The 15,513-nt window shown below is 38.4% G+C and overlaps 1 protein-coding gene across 3 annotated transcripts in view; it reads left to right on the forward strand.

Moving 5' to 3' along the window:
* The window catches only part of IL1RAP (interleukin 1 receptor accessory protein), a 146,638-nt gene that overhangs the window by 36,420 nt on the left and 94,705 nt on the right, over positions 1 to 15,513 (forward strand). For all 3 annotated transcript variants that reach the window (XM_033213049.1, XM_033213050.1, XM_033213051.1), the window contains exon 2: positions 15,079 to 15,143. In XM_033213049.1, coding sequence (XP_033068940.1) covers positions 15,080 to 15,143 — 64 coding nt within the window. In that variant the 5' untranslated portion in view covers position 15,079. The remainder of the gene's footprint in view (positions 1 to 15,078; positions 15,144 to 15,513) is intronic.

Raw genomic sequence — 15,513 nt, forward strand, 5'->3', positions numbered from 1 at the left:
CTCTACTGTGCGCAGGCTGGTCAGAGGTTCTCCAGGGATCCCCTTATACTTGACTGTCTCATTCTCCCTGAAAGAAGTACATCTAGCTGCCATTAGAATAAGGATAAGGATGAAGACCGATCTGAACTGCTTCCTGCTAACAGAGGATGCTGTTTTGGGAAAATGACAGTCAGACCTTCCCTCAGAGGCCTATGTAGGGATCCCTGGCAGAAGGGCTCATCATCCAAGGCTCCGGTTGCAAGAGTGTTTAGAGTTTGATGGCCTGAATGTGAGAAGAGACAGACTGGGTTATTAGAAAACATGTATTAAAATGAAACAAGTGGGGGGTGAGGACAGCTCAAAAATCCCAAGGCCTTTTACCAGTTTGCACAGGCAGAGAGAGGCCAAAAGCCTGATCGGTAAAACAACTTTTACCCTTTTACCGGCATCTCAGGCTTCTGAGTTGCCTTCTCCTGAGCCCAACACTAAGCCAACTGGTTTACGGTTTGGGAAATTAACTTTTCCCAGTTTGGAGGCGGCATCCAAGGGGAGTGTTTTGTAGTATGCAGGCACAATTACCTATCAGTGAAGAGAGGGCAGAGGAGGAGAAAGGAAAAAAGAAGATGTTTTCTTCAAAGGAGTTCCAGGGGTTCAGGATGCATTTGAAAGGGGTACAGAGTGAAGATGGATGGCTACTCATCTAGAAAGAGGGGAGCAGGCATCTCTGGTTCCCTTCTCTTCCTAGCAAATACCTGGGGTGCGTGAGGGAGAGAAGGAAGAGTGTCCTCTTTCCCACTTCCATCCTTGCATCTCTGAGTCCCAGCAGCCTTGGCACGTGCTACCCAAGGGTGCCAAAGCAGGCACCCATGAAACAGGGAGGCCTTAGAGAATAGGAATGATCTTCTCTCACCTATGCCTCTATTCCCCCTACTGTCGGTAGCCTTGGAGTTCCCTAGACCTCATTTGTGCCATGGATACTTGCATGACCTTTATCCATGAAAGGTAAGGCGTACTTGTTAAATTAGGGTTACTTGAGTCTTGGCTTAATCGGCAGGAATTAGCCATTCTCACCTCAACTGTGCCTTTTAACCTCTGTTATCATTGGCCTCTGGATCCCTTAGATCCAGTTGTCTTTCCTAGGGCTTTGACCCGAAGGTTGAAATTGAGTTTGGGACAATAATGTGTCTCATGGGGAATTGCATGGACTCCTTCACATAAGCCAAATGCTGAGGTAAAGCTATGGCATTGAGTCCTCCTCCAAGAAGGGAGAGAAGATGATGTCTTGTGACATTTCCAGATAACTGGTGGTTATAGTTACGCTTGCTAAGATTTGGGTGCATGGTGCTTGGCTTTGGTTAGCTCCTTTGGTCTTACTTTCCCAAAAAGGAAACCTCCGGGTGATGGGTATACTGTTTATTCCCATCACCTGGCAGGATTTGCAGCATTATTGCTCAGAACTAGAATATTGATCCAGATTTCTACATTACCCATCCTGTTTGCTCTTTCTGAGCTGCAGCCGGAGATTGCTGATTGGTTTACAGGAACAAGCAGGATTAGTCTAAAATGTAGGCAAAAACTTAAAAACAACTAATGAGTTTAGAATTTAATGACAAAGGTATGATAAGTTTTGAAACATAATTTCTCTTCAGTCCTTATTTTTGTTAAAAAAATAAACGTGGTAGGACTGACTTGTTTGCAAAATAGACTTTAGTCTTATGCTTGGCCTGATTATTTGCATAAAGTACAGCAAGAATAACTATTTCTATATACACCTTTTCGATTGGCTTTGGTGGAACTCTGTTCCACAAGGAATCTCAGAAAAGACTTTTTAAAGCTGAGCCTAGCCATGGGTTTGTATCTTCAAATACCTGTGAGTTGGGTGATCCTCTCCTGTTAAGGTCCCAAGATGAATTTGGAGCTCCTGGGCTTGTTAGAAAGTGACATTTGCTTCTGACCACAGGTCAGGAATCCTATGCAAGGACTGTGTAGACAAGGGTATGAAGCCAGTTTTTTTCCCCAGAGGCTTTCATTGGCTCTGCAAGTCAAGCCTGACTCCTTAAAGTGGAGCATACCCTTCAGTCAAACTCTTGGTAAAACAAACAGTTTCTGCATTTGTGTCTTGTTGCAAAATAAAAATGGATGCTTATTTTACTGATGCAAACAACTATATTGCCATAAATTAAAAATACTCACAGATAGCTTCCAAATTCTGGAGGAACCAGAGAGAGAGAAACAAATCGGCTCCAAATTTTCCTCACAGGAAGATACCTTATTCAATTATTAAAGGCTGTAAATAGTTCAAAGTAAGTTTCCTTGACTCTGAAAAACAAAACAAGGATCAGCAATATTCCAAGTAAAAATTTAAAATATTGTTTCAGTTTTCTCAGTTCAGTCTATTTAGTTCTTGTTTTGCTTGATATTTGTGAACACTTCAGCTCTTTATGAGTCCTGTACATTTTTCTTTTATTCCATTGTTACAATCTGCGAAGTTATCATAAACCTGTATATAAGAGCCCCTGTCAAAGTTTTATAGCTCATTGTAAACAATCTTTGGAAAAGGATTAAAACAATTCAACAATTGTGTGTGAATAACAAAATGTCCAGGGTAGTTACAGTTAGAAACACAATTGACAAAGTTTGGTTATCTCTGTGGTTTATAATAACTTAATATAACAAACTTGTTATGATTGATAAAATATACTCAGACATTAGAATTTTAGAAATCCCATACAATTTTGGAACATATATTAGCATTATTCACCAAAATATTTCCTAAAGAAGATTGAACATCATTTTGGCAAGCCAATGTACCTAAATGGTTAAATAATCCTTTTACCTTTCTTTTCTGGACACTCCAGTGACCCTTTGAAGTATCCAAAAAGCCAGGTGTCAGGAAAGACAATTTTGTAACTAAAGTTTGATTTTAGGAAGCCTGATAAATATGTTAGAGGTTTAAAACATTTGACGTTCTGAAATAGAATTCCAGATTATGATAAATTATTTTACAAAAATGATGACTCAGAAATTTAACAAGCAAAAAAACCTTGTATAGCCCTTTACAAATTTTGCTAAAGAACAAATTTGTGCCTTAAGAGTACCTTGTTGTGCTTTTATTTCAATCCTCAATTTACAGAAAAACCATATAATAATTGTTTGAATTTAGTCAACATGTTCACACAGGGAATTTTTGCAAGATTAATTTTTACACTCCTTCTACTGCTTGTTTGAACTTTTAGCTTTATCTTACCTAATTTAAAATAATTCTTTAATCCCAGGCAAGAATTTACATTTCTCTCAAAGATTAAAGTCACGTAAACTGAAAGGTACCACAGCTTTTGTCTTCCCTTTTAAAAACATTTGCTCCAAGTGCTTATCTTCCTTTCGGACAATTAATTAGAGCTCTTTTTATAGACATCACACACAAAATACATATATGACTACACAGACATGCAGAGGAAAACCCATTCCCCACAAGATCCTTCATTTGGCAATCTCATATTTGGATTATTAGCCTCTGGGTGCTTTTAATTTTGGGGATTCCATGAGAAAAACAGAGGTCTCTCCCCTCTCATGCAGGTGTTAAAAGTGGTGAGGCAAAATGGAGAAAAATAATTTAGTTGACTTAGAAAAAAACAAAACACTTTTTCCAGAAAAACAAGGTCCAAGAAAAGGAAAACATAAAGACCTTTTAAATATAGCTATAACTTGGATATCCACTTTTAATTAAGCTGAGCGCTCCTTAAGAAAATCCTTTTAACTCCCTTATTACTCGACAAGTGGCCAATATTTCTGGCTTTCAGATTTTACTAAAGGCTCAGAGAAAGGAAAATCCAGTGCAGTTTGTAGAGGGGAAGGGAATCAACAAATAACAAAAGCTCATACAGATATCAAACCCGAAAGGACTCATTTCCTAAGCCAGGATTGAGTCCAGGCCATGGGTAAGCTAAACAAAGCCTTGCCATGGGGCTACATGCCACGGCCCCAGGGACATAAAACAAGATAGAGGCCTATAACAAAGTATTTTACAGACCCTATAGAAAGACTGCAAAGCACACCATGTTGGCTACAGCTTAAGACCAACCTCACAAATCCTTTCTCATAATTAAAACTTTACAGAGAATATAAACATTGATCCTTATCATTCCTAGCCTAGTAAAATGTCTTCTTAAAGGGAAAAAACCAACAAAAAATTAATAAATAAACAACAACCATACTTAAAGGTCAACTCCTGACCTGATGGAGAAAAGGAAAGGAAAAAAAAATTACATGCCTACGGAAGAACCTCTTATTCTTATGCAAATACGTTCCTCCACCGGGGAGAGAAACTTAATTGCTGTCCAATGGGATTGAACCCCTTGGCCAGGGAGGGGAAGGTGCCATGGATGCCTGGCATTCCCCAGCCCCAGCTAGGAGGCGAGGGGGAATGGGGGAGCTATTGTTTGCCTGTCCATCCGTAAGAAAGAAGGAAAAGGCCGTGGAAAGGCTAGGTTGGACTGAGGCCATCTTTCCTAACCCCTCGTAGTGACGGTTGTGGGGGCACAGTTTCCCCTACCCTCAGAAGTCTGAGGATGAAAAGGTTTAGAAATGAGAGGGAAAGAGGTTTCTTGGTTTGCATCTCACTAACCCTTTCTCAAACCCCATGTTCTGGGCACCAAAGAAGTTGTAGGACTTTCTCCTTTGGGTTCTTGTCACACAACCAGGGAAGATTAGGCTCACAGACATACAGAAGGGTAAGAAAAATGGAATTCATTGGGCAAAAAGAAAAAAAAAGGAAACGGACTCTCAGCAAAGTGCGAGTCTTGCTAGCAGGCTTCCCACCTCACAGACTGAATCCCTGGTTACCTCCCAGGAGTAGTAGAGACCAGGCTCCTCCTGCCTGCAAATGGTGCAAACTTTCATGACTCCACCCCCTTCAACCAGAGTGTAGACAAGTCGAAGGTTCTCCTGGGGGCCCTTTATATTTGGCTGTCTCAAAATGGTTAATGTTGTGTTAAGCCAAGCTGACCACAGTATTTACTTGGCAGATTACCCCAAGCATTTAAAATGCCAGTGTGTATTGTGAATCTCCAAGAGATATGTGATATGTTACTTTTCAAACTTATTTTTTGGCCACGTGGTCCTTTTGCAGATTGCTCAGCACAGGACATGATAATTTTCATTTCAGATTTTGGAGGAATTGTATCCTACTTGGCCATTTGCTTTCTTGTTGTTTTGTGTGTGTGTGTGTGTGTGTGTGTGTAACTTTGCTCCCTACCTGTGAGATCCTTGATTAAATGAACAGATGAACAGTGTTTTTATTTCTATATATTGCACAACTTCTATTAAAGTGTATAAAATAGGGGCTCAATAAATACATTGATTTGAATGAAATTTGAGGCTGTAGATTCAGAAGCTAGGGAATTACAGGTCTTATAGAGAAATCCATGAAAACTCAGCCACAGTTTTGTTACTTCTGGCCTTTCTAACAGCTTGTAGAAAATGCCTTTCTCTCGAGAGTCTCACAGACAGGATCGTGATCTTCAGACCATCCTTTTGAATTAGAGAGGTTATTAGTGGCAATGTCGGTAAGTGAAATTTAAGGGGAGAAAACCTCAGATGGCTAGGAAACTTTTCTACGCTGGGAAAAGTAATTAATTTCCTAACCTGGAGGTGACTGGATCTTAGTCCACAGGTGATATGTCTGTTTTGTGCCTGTGGTGGTGATAATTTCACCTAATTCCCTATTTGAACTTCAAATGGCATCACATTGCCCAAGTGATGTGCTCCTTCCTCCCTCCTCTCTACTCTGCTTCCTTCTCTACTCCCTACTCTCACATGTTTGAAATGCCTCTGCTGCGGCAGTGTTCTCTGTGCTGTGTCAGGGGAGGGCTGGATGACAAGAGAAACTTACATAATCTCAAATTTACAGAAGAAGTTACAGTACAGCAGAAAGAGCATTTTTTTTTCCTGATCCATAATCCCAAATATGTTTTAATAGCCAAAAGATTCGTTTCACGATCAGGCATGGCATTTAGTTCTCTTGCCTTGCTTCTTTTAGCCTGCAACAGTCTTTCCATGTTCATTAACGTCCTACCTTGATACTTTTGAAATTTACACACCAGTTGTTTTGTAGAATGTTCCTCTTTTGGGTTTGTCTAATGTTTTTCCATTGTTATTATTAAAAGTATGTGGTTTGAATACCTCCAAATTGCAAGCTTCCTGAGGAAGGGTACAGTTTCTCTCCTTCCTCCTCCAGACTGTCCAGAGATTGATACATATTTGCTGAGTGAATTAAAAGTAGTGTCCGACGGTCTCATCATAATTACTCCTCCTTTCAGCCTTGAAGTTCCCTGTCACATTTAAGTTGGATTTAATCTGCTTTCTTGGTTTAAAATTATATATAGATAGAGCTCTATCTATCTATCTATCTATCTATCTATCTATCTATCTATCTTCTGTTAGTTCTGTATCTTTCTTTAACCTCTTCCTGTTTTCTTAAATACGCTTTAACCAATGAAAAAGTTTTTCCACATTTTTTACAGAAGCACGACATATTGACAGTACATAAATATTGTATTCAACTTTTTCATTTTGTTTACATAGGCATCGTCATGTAGTCATCACCTAAGAACTAGAACATTAGCTGGCCCTAGAAGCCTCACTCTTGCCCCTCCCTTTAATGTCTCAAAGGTAATTCATTTTCTGATTTAAATTAAGCAATTTATAAAATATTTCCTTATCAACTTTAAGTTCTCTACCCCTTCTGTTTCTTCCAAATTTAAACAAAACCAAGCAAAAACTTTAGCTTATTTCATAATAAACACCAACTGTTATAATATGTAGCATTATATATATATGTTTTCACATGTCACATCCTTTGATCCTCTCTATCTGCCCTATGAGATAGTCAGGACAGGGATTTTTACTGCTATTTTAAAAATGAGGATATGGGGCCTAGAGAAGGGAAACTTCCTGAGCCATGATTTTTCCAATTTCCAATTTCATCATAGAGCCTTTCACAGTAATCTTGGCTTTTCTGTAATTTGTCAAGGCCAGACTTGACAACTAAAACTACCTTCTTTGAAATATTTTGAAAATACAGCACTAAACTTGGATCTAGTGCACACAAAGTATAGGGCATGGCAAGTTTTGTCCAATACTCAATGGTCAACTTGAACCACGTAATTTGGGCTCTTTTTTTTGTAAATAATATTAATGGTAGCTCACATTGTCTACTATTCCATAGTTCCTCAATTATTTCACATCTATTATCTCACTTAATAATAGTTGATGATAAACAGCATTTGCTGAGAGCAGTTTATGTTCCTGGACAGTGCTAAGCACTTTACAGCAATTATTAAGACTTTCCTCTCAACAAATGGTGAGGTAGTTATATTAGTTTCTGTCATTCCCCAGCCTCAGTGTCCCTAAGTAGAGAGTTACTTAATCATCAAATTGTCCTCTGGAGAGAGGGTATAATGGAACAATTCCTTACCTTGTTTAGAAGGATCCATGAACCCCTAGCACATCAATCTTGAATTAACCATCAAGACAGTGAGCTAGTTACAAATCTTCCTAAAAGGTCCATGTGAATATTCCTCACCTCTTCTCTCAGGCTCTCCAATATCACACAGTCGAACAAACTAGGAACTTCAAGTTCAGTGCTCTTTTTAAATTGCTCTTTCACCTTCCTCTCACTGAAAACCCAGTTCTAGTTCTCCCTTGTGAGGGACAGGACTTCATGATGATATTTCTTCCCTCACTCCACGGAGCATGTTGCTATTCGAAATATTAAAGCACAAAAGGGAATCAGTCTGCTCACATTCTATTCCAAGGTTCTAAAGATGGCAGGTGGTATATTATGTATATATGTCCTCTCAGAGTGCTGAGCACTTTGAAGCTGTTTCCTAAAAAGGGAGAAGGCAATATCTAAGAGGAGTGTGCTAATGGTTTCTGATGAACTTTGACTCTGCTGTTGTATCAGTAAAGGTTAGCAGTACTGGCTTGGTAAGCTGAAAGTTGGGGCATTTCATTGATCTCTCCATGTGCCTCCACTGCTAGGCATTTCTGGAATATTCAGTGCTTAATGACAAGACTGTGTTATTTTCAAAGTAAATGTTGAAAATAGAAACCATATTTAGGTTAAAACACCTTTCTTTAAACTGTCAAAAAGCCTTCATAAATCAGTTGTTGAGTTTTTAAAAAGAAAAATCATACCACTTAAAATGTAATTCTTTTTTTTTTTTTGAGACAGAGTCTCACTCTGTCGCCCAGGCTGGAGTGCAGTGGCCGGATCTCAGCTCACTGCAGACTCCGCCTCCCGGGTTCACGCCATTCTCCTGCCTCAGCCTCCCGAGTAGCTGGGACTACAGGCGCCCGCCACCTCGCCCGGCTAGTTTTTTGTATTTTTTAGTAGAGACGGGGTTTCACCGTGTTAGCCAGGATGGTCTCGATCTCCTGACCTCGTGATCCACCCGTCTCGGCCTCCCAAAGTGCTGGGATTACAGGCTTGAGCCACCGCGCCCGGCCTAAAATGTATTTCTAATTAATGCACTGTAACATTAACTTTTTTGGGAGTACATCTCTGTGAATATTAACTCGTGTATCCAATCAAGTAACCACTGTGACAAACAGGATACAAAACTGTTCTGTTTCCCCAAACAACTCTCATGTGCCCTTCTTTTGCGGTCATACTCTCTCCCATTATCCCTAACCCCTTGATCTGTTCTCGGTCACTCCAGTTCTGTCTTTTTGAGAATGTTATTTAAATGAAATCATACAATAGGCATCCTATTAATGTTGGTTTATTTAATTCAGCACAATGCCTTTGAGATTCATCCAAGTTATTATATCAACATATATAATGCTCACTGCTTAGTATTGCTGAGTATTATTCTATTTCTTTGGATGCCACAGAATTTGTTGATCCATTCACTGTAGAATGACAATTGAATTGTTTCCAGCTTTAGGCAATTAATAATAGGGCTTCTACAGACATGCAGGTATAGCTTTTTGTATGAAAGTACGTTTTCATTTCCCTTGGACAAGTATCTAAGAGTGAGATTACTGGGTGGTATGGCAAGTTTATGTTTAACTTTGTTAAGAAACTGTTAAGCTGTTTTCCAGAGAGGGTGTATGGACATTTCATATTCCACCAGTATGAGAGTTCCAATTGCTTTGCATCCTGTTCATCACTTGGTATTTTCAGGATTTATTTTTTAATTTTAGTCATTCCGAAAGGTGTATTGTAGTATCTCCCTGTGGTTTTAATTTGCATTTCCCTGATGGCTAATGACTTTGAATGACTCTTCCTGTGTTTATTTGACTTTTACATATCCGTTTTGGTAAAGTGTTTCTTTATGACTTCAACATTTTAAAATTGAGTTGTTTCTTGTATGACTCCTCCAACTTTAGTCTTCTTTTTCAAAACTTTTCTCAATGTCTTAGGGCTTTCTATTTTCATATAAATATCAGAATCAGTTTCTCTGTAACTAGAAAAAAATCTTTCTGGGAATTTGATTGGAATTACTAAATCTGTAGGCCATCTTGGAGAAAATTGACTTCTCTATGTTGAGTTTCTCAGTTCATGAATATGGTATGTCTCTTCTGTAATTTTCTAGTACCATTTTAACAAATTACCAACAACTTAGTTGCTTAAAAAACACCCATCTATTGTTGCACAGTTTTTGTGGGTCAGAAGGCCAAGAACAATGTGGCTTTGCTGGTTCTCTGCTTAGGGTTTCATAAGGCTAAAATGACGGTGTCAGCAATATTGTGTTCCTTTCTGGTGACTCTGGAGATGAATATATTTCTATTCCTTTAATAGTTACTGGACTATTCAAGTCATCTGTTTCATCTTAGCTGAGCTATAGTAGTTTGTAGTTTTTGAGATATTAGTCCATTTTATCTAAGTTGTGGAGTGTATGAACCTAGCGTTTGTAATATAGCCGTATGACCGTTTTAATGTCCCCGTGATCACTAGTCATGTCCCGTCATTGATTTCTACTTTTAGTGATAGTACCTTTTTTCCTTACTTAATGTATCACCTGGCTTGAGGTTTATGTTTTATTGTTCTTTTCAAATAACTAACTTCTGGTTTCTTTATTTTTCTATATGTATATATATCCTCTTTTAAAATTATTTGAATTCTACTCTATAAAATTGGCTTTATTATGCTTGTTTCATTTATTCTTCTTTCTCTAGTTTCTTAAAGTGGAAGATTAGATTATGAGCTTACCATCTTTCTTCTTTTCTAAGATAAGCCTTTAATGCTACAACTTACCCTCTAATCACTACATTAGCTGCATCCCACACACTTAGTATGTTTTATTTTTATTTTTGTCAAGTTAGAAGTATTTTCTAATTTCCCTTACAACTTTCTTTTTGACCCATATATACTTTATTTTAACACATATATTTTAATTGTGAAATGTTTGGAGATTTTCCTATTATCTTTCTGTTATTGATTTCTAGTTTAATTCTATGGGGAGAGAACATACTTTGAATTCTTTTAAGTTTGTTAAAATTTGATTTATGATACATGATATGGTGTATCTTGGTGAATGTCCTATTGAAAAGAATGCATTATTTTTTACTTTTAGAATCCTCAAACAGTTGTTCCATGTAATATGCTCATGTTTTATAACTGCATTCATTGGGAAAGACAGGATGAAGAATATTTACTTCATTTTACCCCAAATCAGAGCCTTTCATGTCACTTTTCCAAAACTTTCACTTACTGATAAATATTGTATTTGAAATGATCTGCACAAGGATCCTATTTTCAAAAAAAAACCCAATAAACTCTACAAAAGATTATGAAAATAACTCTTATGTCTTAATAAATGCTATCCCTTTTCTGTAGAATGGAATAATTAATAGCTTTTCCTGTTTTCTTCAAAGGCTTGTTTATTATATCTTAGGTAAGCACAGAATGCAAGACCTACTCAGACTTTTTGCAGTAACTTAGAGAAAATAAAAGGAAAGATCTGAATGGGAGTAGGGCAGGATCGGGACTCAAGGAAGTGATTTGACTACAGGGTTGACCTTTCATGGGGATGGCCTTCTGGGTGTTTTCCTTGGCGTGAATGTCCAAGTTTTCAAAACGGTGAATGTTCATAGTTTTCAGTGGGCAGGTCATAGAAAAGGGTGTCAGTCAACCATGGCGGGAATGAAGCAGGTTTAGGAGTTTCATGGTTACAGGAGGTTTATCTAGTTGACTGCAAGCCTTTACAGGGACACAAGGTAGGCTCCTGGAAGAAGGTGTTGACGAGCACCAGGTTGAAGGCCTGAGTGGGTGTTTTCTGAGTATAGAGCTAGATATGGGATCAGGAAACTGAGGGACAAATCCAGTCGTGTGACCTGGTGAAATGCTGCTGTGCGGAAGGCAGGCAGAACAAATGGTGTTTCAGGGCAAATCCCACCCTTGGGGCAGCAAACCTAGTTTCAGCCTGTCACCGCTGGCTAGATGAGAGAATCTAGTGATCAGATTGGGGCGATAAGGAGATGCTAACGATGACCAGGTCTAGGGAATGCAGACAATACAAAGTTTCACATGCAGAAATAGATGTTAAGGTGCTGAGTACATGTTAAGACACATCTTTAACATTGTTGTCGATTACAGAGAACTAAGTACATTTTAAATCTTCTTGCTAAATGATGTAGGCCTTAAAGTTGACATACTGGGAAAAATGGGATTAAATATGAGAGATGTACCAACACGTAAAGGAGGGAGTATGAAGATTATCATGCAGCAAATAAAATGGATAATGCAGGAAAGGCATTTCCATTGTGGGTTAGAATCATCTGAAGCAACAGCAGGGTCTGTTAGGCCCCATCGCAATAATCTAAAGCTAAGCTCTAATTTAGACACCGAGAAACTATGTTTATGACCCATGTCCCTTTGCTTTCTGACAGTTTCTCCATCTCTGACCCAGCACCCTCTCACTCTAAGACGCAAGAACCAAAAGTGTATTACTCTTTACAATACAAGTCTAAGGCTGAATACTAGACAGTGCTAAATGGCCCAGCATTCTCTGAGAGGTTTCAGATCAGCCAAGCGCCTCCCAATAACACTGATACCTTCAATCTGTCAAAACCAGCCTTCTCAGTCACATCTCCTTTTCAGTCTGCTTTATGCTAATTCATCACAGGGCAGGACTGGCCCTGAATGTGTGCTTGCAGACAGGTGATCTGTAGATTAGCTTTGCCTTGGTGAGCTGACTCTTTGCTGCCTTCAGCATAATCCAGTTACTCTTGGGAATATCAATTAAGGCCCTCAATCACACTAATTAGAATGTCTTCTAAATGTTGCCTTAGGAATTCAGCAGCTTATAAACAGGCAAACTGGGAGAATCTAGAGGTACGTGGGGGTTTTTAAATAGCCAACAGCAATTGGGGAGGGCGTATTGCTTTAGCATAGCTGAGAAGTGGGGCTGAAATGACGGTTCCCTGAATGCAATGAAATCTCTCGTTGCTCTTTGCTGGCAAGTTGAATGCAGAATTATTAATTACATTTATTAATGACTTGGATGAGGATATAGGTTGCATGCTGATCAAGTTTGTAGAAGTCACAAAGCTAGGAAGATAGCAATTATTGTGATAACAGATTCGGGAGCCAAAATGATTTCAAGACAGAATTTAGCAGCAATCTATCCAGTACGTGTCTGGCAGTGTTCTATAAAGTACAATTTGATGGTCCTATTGCTCCTCTACTCAGAAAACTTCAGTGACTCCCTATGTGCTGTTTAAGTTAAATCCCAAGCCCTAAGCCTGTTATTTAAGGCTCTGCCATATTGTGATCCTACCACTGTCTGCTTTCCAACAAAATCTTCTGTAGTTCTTTTTCTAATACCTTGTGCTTGAGCGAAACTCAGTTCTTTTTATACTATTTTCTATATGTGCTCTATGCCTTCACTACCTTTGAGCATTATTCTCCACTAAAAGTTTCTTTTTCTCACATGTTCCTTCTGCCTCAAGTCTAAGTATCCAAACCAGTTCAAATGTCACCTCTTGTGTTTCGTCTTCTTTTATTGTCTTGGCTGGAGTGACCTCTTTCCTTTGCTAATCTTCAATAACACTTATCTGTTCCTCTCTATTTTTATCACTTTTTACTTCGTATTGCAGGATTTTTTTTTTTTTTTTGTACATTTTAAGTTTCTGTTAGACCCTGCTTATGAGAGAATTTCTGTCTGGCAAGTCTTTTTATCTCTTGAGGGTCTCGGGATGTGTGTTCTATACATAGTTGATGATACTAAAGTGGCTTGCTTGGGGTTCATCTTTATTTTGGAAAAGTGCCTTTAGAGAAGATCCTACATTTTTCTCACCAGAGGCTTCGTAGCTATATCATAACAACTTGGAAACTCAAAGGATAAATCCTTGAGGGGATGGATATTCGATTTTCCATGATGTGCTTATTTCACCTTGCTTACCTGTATCAAAACATATCTGGTCCATATATATATATATATATGTGTGTGTGTGTGTGTGTGTGTGTGTGTATGTGTATATATATGTATATATGTACGCATACACGTGCACAGGCACACACACACACACACAAACACACATACATATACCTACTATGTAACCACACACACACAAAACTAAAAAATTTGGAAAAGAAGGAGAAAATGCTCAATACATGTTTTATTGAATAAATGAAAGACTGATGGAGAGAAAAAGATTTCCCCGAGGTCATAATACAAGAGTTGGAAGGAGGAAGTGCTGGGAAGAAAACATCATTTAATTTATCAGATGAAACAATAGCTTGTGATATGACGAGCTCTCCTGTGATTTGTGTACAACCAGGCTAAAAAAGGAAGCATGCACCAGAGATTTTTGGAGAGGTGTGGTCCATAGAGGTGATGGGAGTTGGAAGCTTGCATCGTCCTTTAGGGTGGACACACCTCTTGGGTTCCTTGTGTAGTTTATACCTTTTGTTATAGTTTAATGCTCTTAAAATTGGCCCATTTTAAATGATGTTATGTGGTCATCTTATTTGTCAAATACCTCTTTGATCTGTTCAAGCTGCTGCGTACTTGTGGTTGTGAAACTTGTGGCATAGGCTATTTGTGATAATAATCTTTGTAGTTAGTCTGATGTGGATATAAATCCCATCTTTGTCACTTACTAGCAGTATGATCTGGACAAGTTACTAAGACCTCTGCAAGCATTCTTATATGGCTGTTACCTTCGACACAGAAAGCAGAGTTCTTGAGCGTGGAATTTCTGCATCATCTTCAGGTTTCAGTATTTGTAACTCACAGAGGTTTTACCAGTGACCAGCTATGTCTTGGGTAGTAGGAAAAGAAATACTTCACCGAGCTGTCAAATCTTCAGGTCTTTGGCATTAAATATCACATAACCAAATGTAAGGGTGTGGTTCACGCTAGTTGGCTGTTTCAGCTGCTTATCAATAGGAAGGCGGAAGATCATAGAAAGTAGACCCCTCCCCCATCATTTCTGTCTTCCAGTGAGAAGAGGGGAACATGAACAGCAGAGAATTAGATTTATATATTTTCCTTAATATAAATTCAGAGTGTGGTAGATTGCAGACAAAGTCTGAATCCAGGATTTCTAGACTTTCTATGTGTCTACGTGTCACTAAAAGGGAAAAGTGTCTGGATTATCAAGTATTCCAACTAGAAAGGGAATGCAAAGAGGGGTAAGACAGTTGAATTTATCTGCTAGAAATGTGAGTCCTGGTCAAAAATTCCAGATGAATATTTTTTAAGTAGGCAGTTATAGTTCAGTGAAAAAGAGAGAGTTGTGGAACCAGACAGCTGGAGTTTGATCATAGCTCTACCACTTTCTAGCAAAAGGATCATGTTTATGTTATTTAAACTTGTCTCTAGCCAAAGGATCTTGGTTATGTTATTTAAACTTGTCTATTAAATTTCTTTATCTGCATACAATATGGGAATTAAAAAACAAACAACAAAAAGCAAAAACAAAATAAAACCTGTCTTATTGGTTGGTTCTGACAATGAAATTTGTTAATATTGTAAATTCTTAGAAGAGTCCCTAGTCTATAATCAGCACGCATGCATGCTAGTTATTATTATTTAAGCACTTGAAAGTAATAAGTGATTTCCCTTATCTTGGTATTTATGTTTACAGGATGACACTTCTGTGGTGTGTAGTGAGTCTCTACTTTTATGGAATCCTGCAAAGTGATGCCTCAGGTAAGTGAATGGCTTTTGACAATGTATTAAAATGCAAGTAATGCGTAGGGTAATGAGTCCACTCTTCCTGAGAATGAATTTAAATAAACATAATGATATTCATATCCATTGTCTTCTACAGTAGCAAATAATCATAAAGCAGAAGAATAATAGAATTTCAGTGATGGAAAGAACCATTGCTGTCTCTAGTCTTCATGGGATAGAGTACACAGCGGCCAGTGGGCCACTGTGTTTAAACACAGGAATTTTTCATTACCTTCACACTCAGCCAACTGGAATATTGTTTTGTTTTTTTTTCCCCTTACCTCAGGTCCTATTGGGGAAAAATGGAAGTGATAACAGCACAATCTGTTTTTCAAATTTGAGCCAG

Source organism: Trachypithecus francoisi, unplaced genomic scaffold (genome assembly GCF_009764315.1).
Source record: "Trachypithecus francoisi isolate TF-2019V2 unplaced genomic scaffold, Tfra_2.0 Lachesis_group0, whole genome shotgun sequence".
NCBI lineage: Eukaryota > Metazoa > Chordata > Mammalia > Primates > Cercopithecidae > Trachypithecus > Trachypithecus francoisi.